General features: G+C 40.9%; 1 protein-coding gene across 1 annotated transcript in view; it reads left to right on the forward strand.

Moving 5' to 3' along the window:
* Positions 1–21,409, forward strand: part of LOC145414371 (muscle calcium channel subunit alpha-1-like) — a 1,622,725-nt gene that overhangs the window by 656,350 nt on the left and 944,966 nt on the right. The window contains exons 20-21 of the mRNA XM_080283905.1: positions 2,239–2,342; positions 3,014–3,111. Coding sequence (XP_080140031.1) covers positions 2,239–2,342; positions 3,014–3,111 — 202 coding nt within the window. The remainder of the gene's footprint in view (positions 1–2,238; positions 2,343–3,013; positions 3,112–21,409) is intronic.

Here is a 21,409-nt window from a genome sequence, read left to right on the forward strand (position 1 = left end):
TTTCCCAAAGTTGTATCTTCCCTGTCTATGAAGCTCGTCTCTTGGCTCGACGTTTCCTATTAACATCTGGAACTCAATGACCACGTGATCACTTTTTCCCAAAGGACAGAGATATTTCAATGATTCTATTACATCTGGTTCTTTGGTGAACAGTAAATCTAACCTTGCTGGTGTGTCCTCACCTCGAAACCGTGTCTCTTCTTTGACCCATTGCGTCATCACATTATTCATAATTATATTTAATAACATAGTGCCCCATGAATCCTCGCCGCCTCCCGAGTACCATTCCTCCCAGTTCACCTGTTTACAGTTAAAGTCACCCACTAAAATTATATTATTGCTTTTCTCAATTATTTTTAGCAAATAGCTAGCCATATCTGACAACATCTCATGGTATTCGTCATCCTTCCATGCTCTCGTCTTTGGGGGAACATACACTACCGCCATATCTCTCTCAACCTTCTCTCCAGTTTCTAATTTCATATATATCACTTCAGCCCAGCCTTCTCCCATTTCCACAGTATCTACATTTATGTTGTTCTTCACTGCTATCATCACTCCTCCCTTTTTTTCTTTCCTGTCTTTTCTCCACTGTTTGTATTTACCATCTCCCAAATGAACATCAATATCTTCTCTTAATTTGGTCTCTACAAAGCACATGACATCAGGTTCATGTTCTCTCAAGAAATCGTTAATTTCGATCCTTGTCGATATGAAACCATCAATATTAGTATATATCACCTTCAAATTATTTTTGACGTTTTTAATACCGTCTTCACTCCTACTCTCTATCCGTACCACTTCCTCAACTTCTGATCTTTCATAGCCATCCCCCTTAGTTTCCTTCACTTCTATTTCCTTAAATACCACTTCCTTACTTTCATATCCAATACTCTCCAAAAAAAAAGTATTACATTCTTCCTCTGTCCTCTTATAATTTTTTCCCTTTACTTCTTCCTTTAATGATTTTAAAACTTCTCTTTCTTCTTCATTCAGATCTTTTCTTATTATAATATTTTCCATCCCCGCTTCTTTGCTTAATTTCCAAGTCACTTTAAGTGTCTCATTTTTTACACTTTCTGATGTTAACTTGACTCTCACTGGTCTTGTTTCCCCTTTCTTATAAGGCCCTATCCTCCTTACTTCCTCAATTTCTTTTACCCATTTGTCCCCTTCGGGGTCAATCTTGCCTAATAATCCTCTCACGAGGTTCATGTCTCTCTCGAGTCTTACAAACCTAACCTTTTCTTCCTCTTCCCTGTTTCCAAATATTACTACACATCTGTTCCTTTCTACAGTTTCTCTCACTGTTTTCTCTTTTTTCTTCAGTATTTTCACTACATTTTCTTCCATTTTTTTCTTGTTCATTTCCCTTTCTTCTTGTATGATCTCTCTTAAGCTGACCACTTCTTTCTGTTCTTCTTCTACATGTGCCCACTTTGCCTTATGCTCTTCTAATACATTACTCACCTTCTCCATTTTATTAGTACTCTCTTCTGGTTTCCTCCTCAGTTCAACATTTTCCCGCTTCAAATTTCTAATCTCTTCATTCGCTGTTTTATTGGATTGGATCAGACTCTGTATGGTAGTATCCGTATTTTCAGACACATCCTTTATCACTAGATTCTCTACTTTCTTTTCAAGTTCACTAATCCTCATAATTAATGTTTTAACCAGGTCCATGACATTGGTATTTGTATCAAATCCTTGACATTCGAGTCCCTCATTGTTTACATTTTCGGCCATGTTTAATGTTGGTTAAGTACCAAAACAGCTGTTATCGAAAAAAAAAACTACAACATTCATGTATACTCTAGCCAATAAATCTTTACATTTTTGGTAGTCTATTAACTTTCATTATTTTAAATTTAAGACAAGACCTTAGGAGACAGGACAGACAAAATTCCTGAAACTACTTAAAGTTAGCAGCAATGGCTGGGACGTCTGCTCTCTCTGGCTGTTCGTGTGTGTGTGGAGGGTCAGAGGTGTGAATGTGAAAATGGCTGGTAGAACTGTGAGAGGCAGAGCGGAAAAGATTTGGGATAAGGTCGTAGTGTGTGACCACAGGGATGAAGAACTGGACAGAGAGACTGCTGGAGATCTGGCAGCCTGGAAAGCTTCCATTAGGTGACCAAGACCAATGCATGGAAGCATGTTGTGCTTATAAGCAAAATTAAATGAAATAATGTATCTGTTATGATTGTAGGTAACTTTGGCTTTTTGCTTGTTTCAAAACAGGGAGGTGAAGGAGAGAGGATAGAAGGTGATGGAGGGAAAATGGAAGTAGAAGATGAAGGAATTGAAGCAGAAGAAAAAACAGCACTTAACCACATAGCACTAAGGTAAGCACTTTTTAAACAGGGTGTCCTATGAGAAAAGTGGGAGACTTCAGGAGATATTTGTGAGCTAATTTTGAGTTATAAAAATGATTCATGAAGATGGGTCCAATTTGTAATGTGTTACAATGAATGTTGACATTAAAGGCAAAAATGGTCTTGCTCATATTTCTCTCTTGAGATCATTAGTAATTGTACCTTTGTATCAGCCAAGACGTAGAACCATGCTGACTTAGCATTTTAGCTAAAAATTGACACACGAATAACCTCCTGAAATTTCTTGCACATTTTTCAGGGCACCCTGTATTTTGCTGTTGGTGAGAATCATCCTTTATTAATGACTTGAATTAATTCACATTGTACACTGACATTCTTTATGGGTATATTGTCACTGCTTTTGCCATATGATTTGATGCAGTTTTGGAACGGTCCCCTGGTACTTATAACTAGGACATAATGTACTGTATAACTAATAATGAACTGTATGATGACAGATCCTCCTGTTTTACAGCCTTTTTTTTTTTTTTTTTTTTTTTTTTTTTTTTTTTTTTTAAGGTAGATTAGCAGAGGAAAAAATAAAACACCAAAAACTGTCTGAGCAACACAAAAATTAAAAAAAACAGGTGGACCTTTTGTCTGTAAATGCTTTAATAACTATAGAAGTGATGCCACAACAGAGACGGGGATACAGGAAGCCACACCAAGATCCACCTGGATGCAGAGGGGGAGGAGGGGGAGAAGTATGATGACTACGAAGGTGACGACTTGGGTGAAGGTGAGCTTGTCTGTCTGCAGCAGCAGGGTTAGCTGGTACTTTAACCCATTGACTAATAAAATTTCTCCCAAGTTAAATAGCCTCATCTTTTGTTAGCCTTAATAAAATTTCCAGGTGTACCAACTGTAGCCAATAAATTAAGAGTAAGTGTATAATTATATATGCACACCTTCTTTTGGTCCTGTACTGTATATTGGTATGAAGCGTTAGATGTTGGTTTGGATATTTTTTCAAATATTTCTGTCATTTTAGTCAGAGTCTAAATAAGTTTCATTTAATAGCCTGGCAATAAAATATAATGTCAGACTTCATTGCACTGCAGAGGTAGAACATGCAGATGTAGAAAACTGCTGAAGGTAAGTAGTGTATGTAGCCTTTATTCATAGTAAATAAGGAAAGTTGTAGTTGAAGGAGGACATTGGGCATTATCATAGGTAATGTCCATCCGTTTATCCATCCATCATGCAATCCTATGTTGCCCCATGAGGAGCATAGGAGCCCGGGGCTCAGCAAATTGGTTCTGCATTTAAGATGAGTGACCAGCCTCACTCATCCCTGAGTGGCATTACTTGAGCAATAAACCCTAACCACCCCTTGGATATAAACTTACACATGCTCAATCCGATTGGAGTGCCTACATTACCCACTAAACCACCAGGCTCCCTAATTTGGTTATATGGTTACCACCCAGCATAGGTAATGGTTTCCTGGTGTACGGGTAATGTCAATAACTGTATTTTCATATTGTGCAATAAGGTAGATCTTGTGGGAAGCATATATCAATCTCATATCTGTTATAGGTACCCTACCATATTGTACTGTATGTAGGTGCCTTGTTATGTGTAGCTAATGTGGGCAGCTATTGTTGAAACTAGTTGCTGACAATTAATAGTCAATGTTTACCCTACTTACAGTTAAGTAAATAGGGATCAGTAGACACAGTTGGAGACATCTGGGGGCATTAGCATTTAGTTGTATTGCATTTAGGAGTTGTTGGTAACAGGTACAATATAGACTAATATAGTAAGCAGCAGATTCAGACAGATGGTAAAGGTTGTTGTGTTAGGAAGCATTTTTCTTCCAGAGAGTTAATAAATTTCTGTAGCCTGGTACTTTAGGTAAAAGATAGGCAGGACTTGAGTCTTTTTAGTGTTCTTCATAGAGCTTCTTTAATTTTCAGTACAAACAGTGCTTTTTAAAAAGGAAGGACTTCAAAAATGGTGTAGGATATCAAAATGCAGTGTATAAAATGTTCTTTTAGATAATTCAATACATTGATATATTGCCCAGTACTTGGCGCTTTATCAGTTTTTGGTTGTAACATCAGTAGCTTCTTGATACCCAGTTTATAAGTATACACCTGTCAGAAATACGGTAACCATTCTGTTTAGTACTCTGTTGACACAGCTTTGATTTTTTTCGTATGAATATGATGAATTAAAATTTTTCAGTAATGGAGAACTTCTTTTCAGTTGTTAGCATCCCTATAGAGGCATTTCATTTTTTTTTTCTTAGTAACACTGGGCTCCTGTATACTTAAGGTGTATATCATATTTACTGCAGTAATGTATAATAATTTGTTTTCAGCATAGTTTGCCATGTACGGTACCTTGTTTAAGGCAAATAGTGTACTATTTGTATGAATAGTATGCAGCTTGGTTTATTCTTTTTGTTTTGATTGTGTTGGAGCTACTGTAGATCCGTTTATTCAGTCTTTGTCTTTCGCATCGTAACTGTATTGGTGCATCATGTCAGGTAAAATGTTTTGTTCAGTAATTTCCATACTCATTTTATTTTTTTATTTTTTTATTTTTTTTTTTTGTATACAAAATTATACCCTGTGTATGCATCCTGGTGTATTTATTATCAGTAAAACTACTGTGTTTTATGTTTTACAATTGGTTGTCTTCCTTATTCCAGTAGCTGTCATTTTTGCTTGTACAGTATTTCGTGTTTTACCACTACATCATAAGCGACCTGAAGCCTCTCTCTTGTTTGCAAAACTTATTCATAGCAGTGACAGTAACTTTTTCACCAGGAAATGAAGTGAGCAGATTAATAGACTTTCTTGTTGGCTTCTCCAGTTTAACCTTTAGACTATATTGACTTTTTCAAGCATGACTTGAAAGAGGGTCCAAGTTGAGCCAAGATTGTTTTATCCTTACAGTATCAGCACAGTACAGTGATAGCTTGATTATCCAATCAGTCCGGCGGAAACAAAACACAAGTACTGTTTGTATGAGGGTAATTCTCAACCAGATGGGCCCAGCGATTCCACTTATGTTACAACAAACTCACGATCTCAAGTTAAGTAATTCTGACACATACGCAACACAGATAGTTAACCATTGAATTGTGGCAAGAAGAAGTGATTGGAAAAAGACAAAATATAGGTAACCCCCGTGATTCACATAGCCACCATTGGCGCCCCCCCGAATTCACAGGTTTGTCCCTCATGAAAAAATTTTACAGATCGGAATCCATGGGGTAGCATCGGGACTGATTCACGATGTGTTAGCGGCATCGGTCTCTTTCCGTGCATCCAGTCCTGTCACTCCCATACAAAACCATTGAGCTGTAAGCACATGGTGCACACTGCCACGGGAGTCTGTGGAAGTCACCAGCTGCATAATTTACCCTAATGTCTTAGAACTATACCCATTAACCCGCCCCATCCCGACCACTTTTCCACCACTGACTCCCCCCAATCCCAACCATTTTAGGAATTTTTTTTTTTTGGCTCAAACTTTCGCTTCTGGTGAAAAACATCGAAAATTCATAGAGAAATCGCTCACCTGAGGTTTAAAATACTCATTACAGGTAGGAGTACCTCCTTACCTTACTGGGTTTTCTATCAGGCTTGGACCAAAGAAAACGAGTTCTGTGGGAGGATAACTATTTCACACCACTCATAAACGGTATTTATTTATTTACTTGGTACGAATTTATATGTAGTACAAGAGTATATTGGTTTTCAAGCAGTAATATAGGCATTATAAGCATTGTTTCACTCACTAATACCTGACCTTTTTTTGCCACATTACCTGATCATCATGTCTAACTGTTTCTTCCTCTAATGCTATGTAAAGTTTGTCCTCCACATTGTCACTGATTGGGGAATCACTCTGGCCCTGAATTTCGTACCGTGGCATGACATGGCTATACTGGCCAGGTCACTGATAACAGGTGAATTGCTGAGACAATGGCATGCAGGGGGGGGGGAGGTCATGCTGGGTAAGGCATTGTCCCTGCCTGGCATCTTGTTGAGGAAGGTGTCACTTGTATATGTCCCCAAAAAGACCCGCGAAAATTGAATTGTGCAAATTAGGGACCTTGCAATTTTTTCGCGTTTATGTACGTCGACGGGATTGGCAGTGACAAAACATGTGGACGTTAAAGAACGTTGACGGGATGCCGCGGGTTAAAAATTTATTCGTTATTACAGTTTTTTATACAGTACGGTAATTCAGTATATAGTTGTCTTCAGGTACCAGAAATGGTTTTTAAGGTCTTTGTGCGCACTGCTGCAGGAGTCCGTGGCAGTCACCAGCAACAAAATCACCCTAAATTCATAATAAGCCCACCCATTAACAACTTCTTCATTATTATAGTAGTGTATACAGTAGTACAGAGTATGTTTGTGGTGTTTTATGCTGGTTTCAGGTCCCTAAAATGGTTTTTAGGGGCCTACAGGGGTAATTTGATCCTGTATGGGCATTTTCTGGGGGGGGAATGTCCAAATTTCATGGATCACCCCCATTCGCGGGGGTCTGTGTCTCCTAACCCTCGCAGATATTGGGGGAGACCTGTATACCTATTTTTGGGTAGCTAAGGAAGCAGCCAGGTCACCCACAGCAGTGTTTACTGACAATCTATCTGACTGGCTGCATTGTTTACCATCACTCCAACTGGACGCCTCAATGTATCCCATGTCAGAGCAATGGGAAACTTGATGATTCAACCAAACCTAACCTAACCAAACCACATCAAATCCAACCTAACCTCACTTGCACTTGACAGCCAGCATTCAAATTAAAAAATGCACGTTAGGTTGTTAAATTTGGCCAGCTGCTGGTTTATGTAGGTGGAATATTTACGCATTCTAAATGCCCATTTATAGCTTTCAGAGGTAAGCTTATAAAATTGCCCAGTTGCTGTGGTAATCCAGGAACATTAACAAGGAACCTGTGAAACACTCATTTCAACTGAAAATATGGAAAAGCACTGTGCCCGTTTGGTAAAGAATTAATTGATTGATTAATAATTGAATACAGTATTGTTTGTGTCAGTACTCTTTCACATATATTTGCAAGAATGAAGAAATAAGAGCATCTCTCTGGTGGTGGCTTCCCACCCTTATCAATTTCCTCACCAAACTCCATCCCACCACCCTCATGAGAGGGTTGTGAGTGGGAGGTGTGGGTGGGGGGTAGACTCACTCCTACTTACCCTTGGCACAATCACTAGCAACGAGAAGTTCGCTGTTTAAATGGGAGCTATCGTGTGGATAATTTTATATATTACCATACCATTGTATCATTCAGTCACGGCCCAGTTATGCCGAAAACTGGATGATCCAAACATTGATAATTGAGTTTTCATTATGTGGCCATAGCTTGGCCCCTTTTGTATTGAATTGGCATTCGCCCTTTTATTTCATGCTTAAATTGTGAAATGTATGAGCCAACTACAGCATTATATTTTATTATTATTATTATTATTATTATCCATCCATCCATCCATCCAATCCATCCATCCATCCATCCATCCATCCATCCATCCAATCCATCCATCCATCCAATCCATCCATCCATCCAATCCATCCATCCATCCATCCAATCCATCCATCCATCCAATCCATCCATCCATCCATCCAATCCTATGTTGCCCCATGAGGAGCGTAAGAGCCCGGGGCTAGGCAAGTTGGTCCTGACATTTAAAATGAGAGTGACCAGCCTTACTCATCCCTGAGTGGCATTATGTGAGTAGTACTCCCCAACCACCTCATGGATATAAACCTGCACCGGCTCAATCCAACTAGAGCGCTGTAACTACTCACTAAACCACCAGGCGCCATAATTTGGTTATGTGGTTACTACCCAACGTAGTAAATGGTTTCCTGGTGTACGGGAAACCATTTGGCATGTCACTCAGTGCTGCGTCACCCATAGGCAGAAAGAAGAGGAAAGAATGAAGGAAAGAAAAATGGAAGAGGGAGTATAAAGTCACCCATTATTATTATTATTATTATTATTATTATTATTATTATTATTATGGTTATTCAATCTGTATGTGGATGAGGCTATAAAAGAGATACAAGGTAGGGCAGTGGATGTTGGAGCAACCCTAATGAGAGAGGGCAGGGTTTGGAAACTCCCCCTAATGTTGTTTGCAATTGCTACTGTGTTGTTAAGTGAAGACAAAGGAGAACTGCAAGACTTGGTGGATGAGTTTGAGAGAGTGTGTAAGAAATGGAATCTAAAGGTGAATGTAGGGAAAAGTAAAGTTATGGTCTTCGAGAGAAATAAAGCCACTGAATTTACGGTGAGGCTGGTTGAGGAGGAAATGGAAAATGTGGGTGCATTTAAGCTCTTGGGTAGTGTGACGAATAAGGATGGAAGTTTAGAGGCTGAAGTGCTTGCAAGGGTACAGCAGGGAAGAAAGGTTGCTGGTTCTTTGAAAGCAGTGGTTAGGAACAGGGAAGTGAGTATGGAAGTAAAAAAGTCGCTGCATGACAGTATTGTGATACCAACCCTAACTTATTGAAGTGAAGCTTGGACCTTGTTGGAGGGACACAAGTCAAGAATGAGAGCAGCGGAAATGCGTTACTGTATTTGAGAGGGGCATGTGGAGTTACATGGAGAGACAGACTGACAAATGAGAAAGTGGAGGAGAGTTGTGGTGTGGATGTGGATGTGGTAGAAAGCATTAGGAGAAATACACTTAAGTGGTTTGGCCGTGTGGAGAGGATGCAGAGTGAGAGACTAATGAAGAGAGTGTATGCGAGTGAGGTGGAGGGGGGGGGGAGGGAGAGGAGGCGGAGGTTGAGATCGATGGAGAGAGGGGGATGTGAGCTGGGAAGAGGGCAGTCAGGGCAGCATGGAGGCATTTTGTTTGTGGTCACCTCTTATAGAATTGAGGCATCTGGCAATAGATAGATAGATTATTATTATTATTATTATTATTATTATTATTGTTATTATTATTATTATTGTAGTACAGTATTGTACAGAAATGCCCCAAGTTTGGCAGCATCCTTGTTTGCTGTTTCTTGGTTAGCAGTGGCCTTCATATATTCCCAAACACCAGGTTTCGCGTGAAAACCCCTCTGTTAACCACGAGAAAATGTAAACAAATCCCATGCACGGAAAGCGATCGTTACTTGTTTACCGTCATTGCCACCGACGAGATGCAACATTGGATGGATGTGTTGCGTGGACAGGCAGAGACAGCAGAGGCAGAGGAGGGTTGAGGTGCCAGAGGTGGCAGGGCACAGTAGCCTCACCACCTGTCTCTGAAATTACACCCCCATCCCTTCCATTGAGCACTGTACTCCAGCCTTCTAGGTGAGTGTCCCTGCCTATTATATACTTTGTATTAATGCTAGTTTTTTTTCAGGTGTGATCAGTACATTTTATATTGCAGAAATGGGTTTTAGGGGGAGTGGGCATGGGACCTGGAACCAATTAGCCTATTTCCCATAGGATCAATGCCTCAATATCAGCGGTTTCATGGTTCGCAGTACTTTTCACTGAACCAATTAGGCGTGAAACTTTGGGCTTTACTGTACTGTATATTAAGCTGCAACAGGATGACGGAATTTCAAGTATATATATATTTACTTGCACTGATTTTTACTGGTGGAAATGTTAAGTATCTGCCTACATACTGGAGAGTTACATGTTGGATGACAAATTTATAACTCACATTGTTGACACCATGTGGCTAAAGAGAGAGGCTTTTCACTTTATATTAACCCTCTTCCTTAAGTTTCAGATTGTGTTGTTTCTTCCGAGCCATCTTTTCCATATGACATTGTTGATATATAAAACTGAAACTTTGATATAATTGGGTTTGAGTTTCGTATTATTTATTTATCTTTATTTACTACTTTGTTATTTTTCACATTTCTTACTGTTTTTTTTTTTTTTCAGTTTATTGCTTTGAATTGGTAAGTGTCAGTCATTACTTGGTAATCAGTAGATCCCAGGTCTGCTTCAAGTCGGTTTGATTGTAACGATATTGTATTGCAGTATCCTCTCATCATCTTAATCCAGGTTCTCATTACCAAAGAGGTGGTTAGGTTCCAGAAACAAGAAATGGGTGTGAAATAACAGAAACTATCAAGAATTTCCAAAGATATATAGCCCTTGAATCCATTAGCTTGGTACTTTTCATTATCATTCAAACCCTGTTTCTTGCATTCACTTGAGCTGGGATTGTCAGTATAATATATATTGGCAGGGAAGGGCAGATCAATATGGTGGTAAGAGTGTGCTGGTTAATGAAAAATGGGTGGAATATGTCATGACTATAATGAGCATGAGTAAATGAAAGGATTTTATTAATATAAATATTGTTTGAGGCTGAGAATTTCATTTAAATTGGCATATGCTTCACAGGCTAGCTTTGTTGATGTAGAAAAAAGATAGATTCTGGGATGATTCAATAGGTGTGGTAGGTGGTATGGGGGATGATGAGATTGTTGTTTTGGAAGGGGATTTAAATGGTCATGTGGGTGAAACAGCTCAAGGATATGAAGGGGCACATGGGGGATGCGGATATGGTAAGAGGCATGTGGAAGGGGAAAGGATACTTGAGTTTGGGGAGGCAAGGAAAACGATTGTATGCAACACGGATTTTAGGAAAAGTGAGAATGGGTTGATTTTATAAGAGTCTGTCAGAAATAGTAGCAAAGTAGACTGTTTCCTAGTCAGGAGGGTTGCTAGGAGATTGATAAGGGATTTAAAAGTTATAGGGAGCAAAGAGTGTGTGCAGCAACAAAAATTACTGATATGACATAGTGCTGAAGGAGCGGGTGGTGAAGAAGAGGGCCTATGGACCTAGAAGGATAATATAGAAGTTGAAAGGCCAAGCAGTAAGGGATGCCTTCTAAAGCAAGATGAGTAAATTGGTGGCTGAACAGGGAGCTGTTGACAGAAGTGTTAATGAATTGTACAGAGCTGTCAAGAACAATCTCATGAGAGTCAGTGATTCAGTGTGTTGATGGACAAGAGGCCCCTCAAGACATGAAGTAACATGGTGGTGGGATGAGGGCATTAGAAGCTACAGTAAAGTAGAAAAGAAAAAGCTTTTCTGTGAATGGAAAAGGGGTGGTAACAAAGAGGAATACTTAGGCATCAGGTGTAAGGCTAGAAAAGAGGTATACAAAGCAAAACCTGAATCTCAGAGACTTTTACTGAATAACTTAAATTGTGTAGAAAGGAAGAATATGGTGTTTAAGGTGGCAAATCAAATGAAGAGGGAAAACAGGGATATCGTAGGTGAGCAGTGTGTGAAGAATGATGAAGGAAAGGTAGTGGTGAACAGTAAGGTTATTCAAGATGCCTGGGGAGAGCATTATAACTGGTAACTGAATGAGGAGTTTGACTGGAACAGTGAAGGTTTGGAGTCAGCACATCCAGTATATGGCCCTTGGCCTTTGGTTGCTGCTGCTACTTTTTATCTTTAATCATCTTCTTTCTTTCATTTCTGAACTTGAATCTGGCTGTTCAACCCACCATTCTGTGATCACTACCTATATCTACTTCGTTGATAACTGTGACATTTGTGATCGTGTTATTCTTATCTGCTATAATGAAGTCGACTGTATATCTATCTATATCTATCTATCTATCTGTCTGTCTATCTATATGTTTATCTATCTATCTATATATATCTGTATCTATATCTATCTATCTATGTATCTATATAGATAGATAGATATATACTGTATATATATATATATATATATATACACACAGTAGGGTCTCACCGATAATGTCTAATTGGTGCCAGAAAAACGCCATTATTAGCGAAAACGTTATTTGCGTGACTTTTATCCACTTTTCCCCCATGGAGCCCTCCTATCACTACATTTTTTTAGATGAAATAATAAGATTAGTTATTAAGTCATCATGAGTAATATAAAACACACCTTAAAGGAGTTATGAGGTGTTTGGTTTAATGATTGTTTTGAGGCTTGCGCATGGATGCTACTGCATCGTACACCCTGACCCCTCGTTGGCCTCGTCCCCACTCCTGCCTCTCATGCCAGGGTCACCCACTTCCACCAACACTTCATCAAACCCCATAAAGTCAAAATCTTCAGGAAAGTCTCCAGTGTCATCATCTACTCAACCCTTCTGTGTTGTTCTTCCTCGGCTGACTGGCTTTGTGAAAGAAAGTGAATGATGAGTGACTGATGGCAGGCATTCACTCAATCATGATACTGTCTTCAGTATTTTCTTGAAATCTGATTTACAAATCCAATCATTAGTCATTTATTCTGATGGCTGCTTTCTCTCTGTCTCAACAGACTTGAGTTGTGGCTGGAGTGCCGACCAGGCATGTTTAATGGTTGCCAATGTTGTATTATTCCAGGCATTGACGAAGAAATTTATGGCCTGTTGAATGTTATATTTCTTCCAGAATGCAGCAATAGTCATTATGTTGGGGGTTGCAGGTATGCCAGGTGGAGCAGGTGAGTCATGTGGGGCTGTGAAGGTGGAGGGGGAGGCAGATGTATGAGTCAGGTAGGGCAGTGGAGGTGGAGGGGACGGCGGTGGGTGAGTCAGAGGAGGTGGCGAGGGGAGGATCTGCCATCTCCTCCTTGCTATTGCTCACATTTTCGGCAATTTCCTTCATCTTTTCTTGTTTGTCTGTTTCATTCCTCATCTTTTTATGGACATATTTGTAGCATAACAACTTGGCATTCATGAAATAACCGTTATTCAAGTAAATCCAAACGTTATTATAGAAACTGGGTATCTATTCTAACTTACCGTTAATGCCAAAAACTTTATTTTCGAAATCATTATTGGTGAGATCCTACTGTATATATATATATATATATATATATATATATATGTATTTATCTATCTATCTATCTATCTATCTATTGCCAGACGCCTCAATCCCGTTTGGGGTGGCCACAAACAAATCGCCTCCAAGTCGCCCTGTCCCCCGCCATTTCACTGCCCTGCTCCCAACTCACACCCCCCTCTCTCATATACCTCTCCACCCCATCCCTTCATCTCATCCTCAGCCTCCCCCTCCCTCTTCCCCCCTCCACTTCACTCACATACACTCTCTTCGTCAGTCTTTCACCCTCCATCCTCTCCACATGGCCAAACCACCTCAGTGTGTTCCTCATAACACTTCCTATCACATCCACATCCACACCACAACGTTCCTTTATATCCTCATTTGTCAGCCTGTCTCTCCACGTTACTCCACAGGCTCCTCTTAAATAACTCATTTCCACTGCTCTCACTCTTGCCTTGTGTCCTTCCAACAATGTCCAAGCTTCACTTCCATACGTTAGAGTTGGTATCACAATACAGTAGACCCCCGCTATAATGCGGTTCAGATATTGCTGGTTCACTTTATCGCGGAATTTTCATTGGAACCTAACTATTTTTACATTGCGGGAAACCCCGCCTCATCGCTGTTTCCGCAAAGCCTACTACGGCTATTTTTAGGGTACAGTACATATTTTACATCTTTATTTTCAGTACTGTATTCTGAAATGGATATGTTTATGGTATTTTACATCTTTATTTATTCTAAAATATTAATAGCTGTATTAAAATAATAATTAAAAATCGGCTAATATATTTGATAAAATACAAGCGAAATCGTGGCGTGGGGTGAGGAAATACCCAGACTCATTGATAGGTGGCACACAATTGGCTGGAGCCTTACCAGTAGCCAATCCAAACACGCTTTACATTTTTACTTGCCGCTGATTGGCTGCTGCTGACGCGCCCTCCTCAAAGAAAGGAGCAGGACCGCACCGCCCCACCATACCGCACCTCCCAGTTTACATGACAAGCACAGGCGTAGGTGGAGACACTTCAGCAGTCTGGTGCACAAACTCTCACTGCCTTTCATATGCTACATTCTGCCTTCTTTATTGTCCAAACAGTTGACTCAATCACCCCAAACATACGGTTCTGAGCCAGTTCACAGGCATAGGTGGAGACACTCCATCACAGTCTAGTGCAGTAGCCCATACTGACTCCCGTTTAGTCCCGTATGCTACGTTCTGTCTTCTTTATTGTATGAACAGTTGACTCACCCCAAACACATGGTTCAGAGACAATTCACCATCAAGTCAATTCACCATCAAAACATGGATGATTCCCTGTCATTCTATTAATATACTTATTATTGATTAATTAATACTTTAATAACTAATTTTCAGGGGGATTTTATAACTCATATAAGTAAACAACTAATGTACTGTACTTGCTAAATAAACTGGTATGTAAATAAATGACGGGGAATCGTCCTGATGGAGAATTGTCGCTGACATTCCTCCCTGAAGTTTGTCCAACACTTTAACTTTCTCTGTCAGCAACATCACTTTACTAGTTCGTTTTGGTGTGTTACCACATGCATCACTAGCACTATGCTTAGGCCCCATGTTGGCAGACAAGGCAAGCAATTACTGGAAGGCAGAAAAATAAGCCGCAAATAACGATTTGCAAGTCATGCATGGTTCGACCGTCGGATTCAAACTGACTGTGTGGTGCGTGGTAGACCGACCTCCCACACATACGTTTCACTCACCACCGGCAGAAATGTCGTCATAGGCGCCCTCTCAAGAGCTGCACAACTAATATACACCTTGTACTGAACTTCATGATCATCATCATCTTCAATTTGTCTCATTCATCATCAGTGAGTGCCTATACTGGTTTTTCTTATTAGTAGACAATAAATAGCCATTTTAGGGGTAGCATCAATACATCGCGGATTTTTGCTTATCGCGGGTGCCTTTGGAACATAACCCCGCGATAAAGTGAGGGTTTACTGTACTGTCATGTAGTAACTTTTTCACTTCCATGCTTACTTCCCTGTTTCTTATCACTGCTTTCAAAGAACCAGCAACCTTTCTTCCCTGCTGTACCCTTTCAAGCACTTCACCCTCCAAACCTCCATCCTTACCCATCACACTACCCAAGTACTTAAACGTACTCACATTTTCCAATTCCTCACCAACCAACCTCACTGTACATTCACTGACTTCACCTCTCTCAAAGACCATCACTTTACTCTTCCCTACATTCACCTTTAGATTCCGTTTCTTACACACTCTCTCAAACTCATCCACCAAGCCTTGCAGCTCCCCTTCGTCTTCACTCAACAACACAGTATCATCTGCAAACAACAGTACAGGGAGTTTCCAAACACTATCCTCTCTCACCAGGGCCACTGCAACATCCACTACCCTACCTTGTACCTCTTTTATTACCCCATCCATGTACAGATTGAACAACCATGGAGACATGACACATCCCTGTTTCAAACCAACTTTCAAAGGGAAAAATTCACTTAGTTCACCATCCACACGCACTGCAGCCTTAGCACCATCGTACATACTCTTCACAACATTCAACAACTTCCCATCTACTCCATATATTCTTAACACTTTCCACAATCCTTGTCTATCCACCCTGTCATATGGTTTCTCCAAATCCATGAAAGCCGCATACAACTTCTTTCCCTTCTCTAGAAACTTTTCCACTAAAGATCTTAGAATGAATATCTGATCTACACAACCTCTTCCCTTCCTAAAGCCTCCCTGTTCTTCTCCAACTAATTTCTCTGTTCTTTCTCTAACTCTGTCTATAAGTATCCTACCATACACTTTTCCTATTATACTAAGAAGACAAATGCCCCTATGATTACCACACACTTCTTTTTCCCCTTTTCCTTTGTACAAGGGAATAATTATACCTGACTTCCAATCCTCCGGGACTCTACCCTCCTCCCAGGCCAATCTGCACATCTTCCACATCCATTCTACTACTATCTCTCCCCCATGCTTCAGCATTTCACCACACACTCCATCAATTCCTGGGGCTTTCCCCGATTTAACTTTCTTCATTGTTTCCGCAACTTCTATCCTACTGATTTCTTCCTGTCTTCTCACCTCCCTCCTTCTCCCAGCCATTCCCCAGCCACTTATACTCGCATTACTTCCATCCTCTACATTCAACAATTCCTTAAAGTGTTCTCTCCATCTGCTCACTTTTTCTCCCTTCTCCACTAGTAATCTACCATTTTTATCTTTCACTCCCCTGCTAACTTCATTTCCACCTTGTCTTACTCTTTTCACTTCTCTCCAGAACATTTTCTTAGTCCCTCCACTTTACACTCAAATTCCTTCCAAATTCCTCATCCACTCTCTTCTTACTCTCTCTTACTAATCTTTTCACCTCTCTCTTTCTTTCCACATATAACTCCCTCTTCCGCCTCTCAACTTCTTCCACGCCCCTATTTCTCATCCATTCATTGTATGCTTTCTTCTTTTGTGCCACAGCCTGTTTCACCTCTTCAGTCCACCACCTGTTCCTTGCACCCCCCTCCGTCTTCTCTTCCTTCCACACATCACATCACATGCTGCACATATTTCTTCTGTAAATATCTTACACACACCTTCCACGTCTCCCATCTGCTCCAATTCATATTTGCCCAATCGTTCCTCCACTTCTCTCTTATACTCTGCCTTTTTCTCATTCTCTTGTAACCTTTCCACTCTCCTTGCAACTACTCCTTCCTCTCATCTTTCCCTTCTTCTATTCCTCCATCTTACTTGCATTCTAATTCTGGCCACCACCAAGTAGTGGTCAGAAAGTCCACTCCCCCAACCTCTATACACTCTTGCATCCATTACACATCTTCGCATCCTTTCATCCACACACACATAATCAATCATTGCCTTCCTTTCATTCAGTTCACCACCCACCCTTCTCATCACTCGCCATGTATACCTGTGGATCATTTTATGCCTGAAGAGGGTATTGGCTATCACCAACCCCCTCCCAGCACAAATGTCCACTAATGCACTCCCATTCTCATCTATCTCAGCAGGCACACCCCACTCACCAACTATTCCATCCACCTTCACATTCCCAACTTTACCATTCATATCACCAATCAAAAACACTCTCATTCCTTCCAAACTTTTCCATGCACACTTCCACATTTGTCCAGAACTCTTCTCTCACTCTTCTTGCACGATCTTGCATTGGCGCATGCACACACACAATCGCCCACATTTGTATTCCAACTTTCAACTTTACCCACACAATCCTTGACCCAACTGATCCATACTGTCTTATGCTCCTCTTCCATCTTTTACTCACAACTATACATACTCCTTCCTTTGCCCTCTCATTCTCACCTACTCCTGCACATATACCCCATCCATACTCCCATTCTCTCACACTTTCTCCTCTCCATTTTGTTTCAGTTATTCCACATACATCCACTTTCGCACCTTCAAGCACCTGGACAATCTCTCTCTCTTTCACCTCATCATTCGCTCCTCTTACATTCCATGTACTCATTACCAAGTCCTTTGTCCGGTCCTGGGTTGTCATCGTTTGGTCAGTCCTTGTCCGAGGCTTCTTGTTTGTTTTTTTAGTTAGTTGTTTTCCGGGGAGGGCACACCTAATGTCTGACTTGGCTTGTATCTCTGACTGGGGTAAAAATAATCTGGTTGTTTTTAATACATCTTAGACTCAGTTCTTACACCTATCAACCCGACAAAATCTTCCACAGGTATACCCTCTAATGTTTAATAATATTCAGCTTAATCCTGCATCATCCTTGAACATGCTTGGGATTTCATTTACTCGGGACTTATCTTGGAAAGATCATATTACATCTCTTGTAAAATCTGCTTCCAAGAGATTAGGTGTGCTAAGCCGACTCCGCTCTTTCTTTACCCCTGCACAGTTGTTGACTCTATACAGGGGTTTTATCTGCTCCTGTGTAGAGTACAACTCTCATGTGTAGGGAGGCTCCCCACATACAGCTCTTCTCAATAGGGTGGAGTCAAAGGCTTTTCGTCTCATTAACTCTCCTCCTCTTACAGACTCCCTTCAACCTCTGTCTCTTCGTCGCACTGTTGCATCTTTATCTCTTTTCTATCGCTACTTTAATGGTCACTGCTCCTCTGAAGTGTCTGCTTGCATTCCTCCACCTCTACGACGGGCGCGTAGCACCCGTCTGGCAGCAAACTCTCATCCCTTTTCTGTCCAATTCTCTAATGCAAGAGTTAACCGTTACTCCCAATCTTTCATTTATGCAACAGGTCAGCTCTGGAACTGTCTCCCTCTGTCTGTATTTCCTGCTGCTCATGATCTCCAGTCTTTCAAACGCAGTGTGTCCAGGCATCTCAAAATGATCAGTTCTTGAATTTGGCTCTCTATTGTATTTTGTTTTTCTTTTGGAGGGAACTGATACTGCGGGCTCATGGCCTTTGGTTCCTTCTTCCTCGCATAAAAATATATATATATATATATATATATATATATATATATATATATATATATATACATATATATATATATACATATATATATACATACATATATATAGATATATATAGATGTATATATATATATAAATATATATATATATATCTGTATCTATAAATATATCTATCTATATATATACATATATATATTTATATATGTATATATATATATATATATATATATATATATATATATATATATATATATATATATATATATATATATATATACACTATATATATATTACGGCACCTAGTGAGTTATTAAGGTGCTCCAATCGCATTGAGCTGGCGGACACCAGAATCGAAGAGAGTCTGCTGAGATGGTATGGTCATTTGGAGAGAATGGGTAACAATAGAGTGGTGAAAAAGGTATATCTGAACGAATCTGAAGGAGGGAAGAGGTGAGATAGGCCAAGGAGAAGGTAGAGGGATGTGGTGGATGAGTGTTTGAAGAAGAGAGGTTTGGAAGTCGGTGAGGTTAGGGGACTGACAAGTGATTGAGCTGGCCGGATGAATGTTGTGAGGAGAAGCTCATGATCAGGGATTTGGAACCCCTTTTTAACGTGACTGCATCTGGATTGACTCTATAGGATACGTTTATGTGAGGCTGCCAAACATGGTGAATGTTTTGGGCCTGTCAGATAGAGGCAGGATTCTGGGGGCTTGGATGGTGAGCGAATGGAAGCATGGCCCATTGGATTGGGCAAGTATGGGCTGTCTGGACATTGCTACTCCTCATTCTGCCCTAGGGTGGGAAGGGAGGTCTGGATGATGATGATGATGCTGTGTATAAAAAAAAATATTTTATATATATATATATATATATATATATATATATATACAGTAATCCCTCCAATATCCGACGTAATAGAGCCATAGGCAGGGCCAGATAGTGGTCCTGTTCGGATATTGGGCCCCAGCTTCTGGACTAGTACTAATGGACCCTAACTCAGAAAAACACCTATACAACTCCCTCTGGACATGCATAGTACCTATTTAAGACCCAAATCACACCAATAAGAGACATAAAAGACTGAAATAAATACAAAAGAAGCTTAAAATGAGGTTTTTGAGGTATGTTCATACAATATTCAACTTTCTGCGTACTTACAAGTCCCTGGCTCCTGGACTGGTAGTTATGGACCCTAACCTTGCCTAACTCAGAAAAACACCTCCCTACTGCACATGCATAGCACCTAAGACACAGCATATTCACACCAATAAGGGACATAAAAGAGTGAAATGAGGTGTTTGAGGTAAGTATAGTATGGAAAATACAGTAGAGTACAGTATGAAACATTCTGCCTACTTACAGTAAGTCCATGGCCATCTCGATGAATAACCGCCTCCTCTCAGACTCTGACAGTAGGAAGGATTTCCTGAAGCACTTGCAGTACACTGTTCATGAAGTCTTGCCCTGAACTTAGTCATTCGCACTCAGAAGTCCATTCTCTTCACAGTGCGCACTCTTGTCTAACTTATGCTCCTTTGTAACTTAAGAAGTGTTGCACTCTGCACTTTAAGTCTTTCCATTCTTATAACCATTTTCTAAACCAAAAACACACAAGTTAATTTACGTTAAATTTAGTCCAAAAATTGGTTGTCTTTTCACTCACAACTGTAAATCCTTAACACAATGCACTGTTTTTTTCACTGCACAACACTAAATTCCCATGTGGTCTAGTGGAGAAGTTCTTGGCATCTAATCACTGTCAGAGTCTGAGAGTAGCACAGGGAGGTGACCTAGGGGTGCGTCACTGGGTTGTGATGATGGCGTACCCACTGCAGACGACTCAGAAGACAGACGCAAACCCACGTCGAGCGGTGACTCCACCGTGGCTGATGTACTGGGCTGTGGCTCGGAGCATGAGGGCCTGTCTTGGGGAGGCAACGGAGTGGAGCCAGGGCTTGGCACAACGGGGGTCACGGGCCTGAAAAAGCTGTCAATGGTTGATTGACACAAAGAACGATGATTCTGACAATTTATGATGCGCTGCCTGAAAGCATGCACTTCCTCCACAAGTCCCAAGGGCCCCATCTCCCTGTCGCAGTCCGGGTGTTCCAGGTAGTCGAGAATGAACTCTAGGTGTTCCCGGAGTGCGCTCAGCTTGGGGATGGCTGGAGTTGTGTCATGCTGAGAGGAGTCCGCATCATCGTCGCCGTCCTCATCGGAATCTTCAAGCTGGGTACTGACACCTGCAACTGAAGATGCGATCTCGATATCAGACAGGGTCTGATACCCAGGATCGCCCTCGTTGTCATCCAGCCACTCACGCACGTCGTCCACATCAACATCGTCACCCTGCGTACGTAGACGTGCATGGCAGTCATCCACGTCAAAACCTAGGAAATCGTACTCCACGTCCATTCCGAGAAGCAGACGAGACCAACCATTTTCTAGTCTTGACAGGGATTTCCTTCCATGCACTGGCCCAGTTGTAGATTGCAGACTTGATGTTGTAGTGGCGAAGGTTTTCCAAAGTCCACTGGCCTCGTGTGTCCCGTCCCTCCCTGCGCTCGTCCTCGTCCTTGAGAACAACTATCACCTCATCCAGGAACTCCCGGCGGTATAGGCGCTTCGTTGCCACGATCACTCCTTGGTCCATTGGTTGGATGAGAGCAGTCGTATTAGGTGGTAGGAACATGCACCTAATGCGGCCATTCTCAGCCATCAAGTCCTTGTCGCATGGTGGGCAGGTGCATTGTCGAGGAGAAGGAGGGCTTTTACCTGGTCGCGTG

Source organism: Coenobita brevimanus, chromosome 99 (genome assembly GCF_032717465.1).
Source record: "Coenobita brevimanus isolate Jiangsu-jjx chromosome 99, ASM3271746v2, whole genome shotgun sequence".
Taxonomy (NCBI): Eukaryota; Metazoa; Arthropoda; class Malacostraca; order Decapoda; family Coenobitidae; genus Coenobita; species Coenobita brevimanus.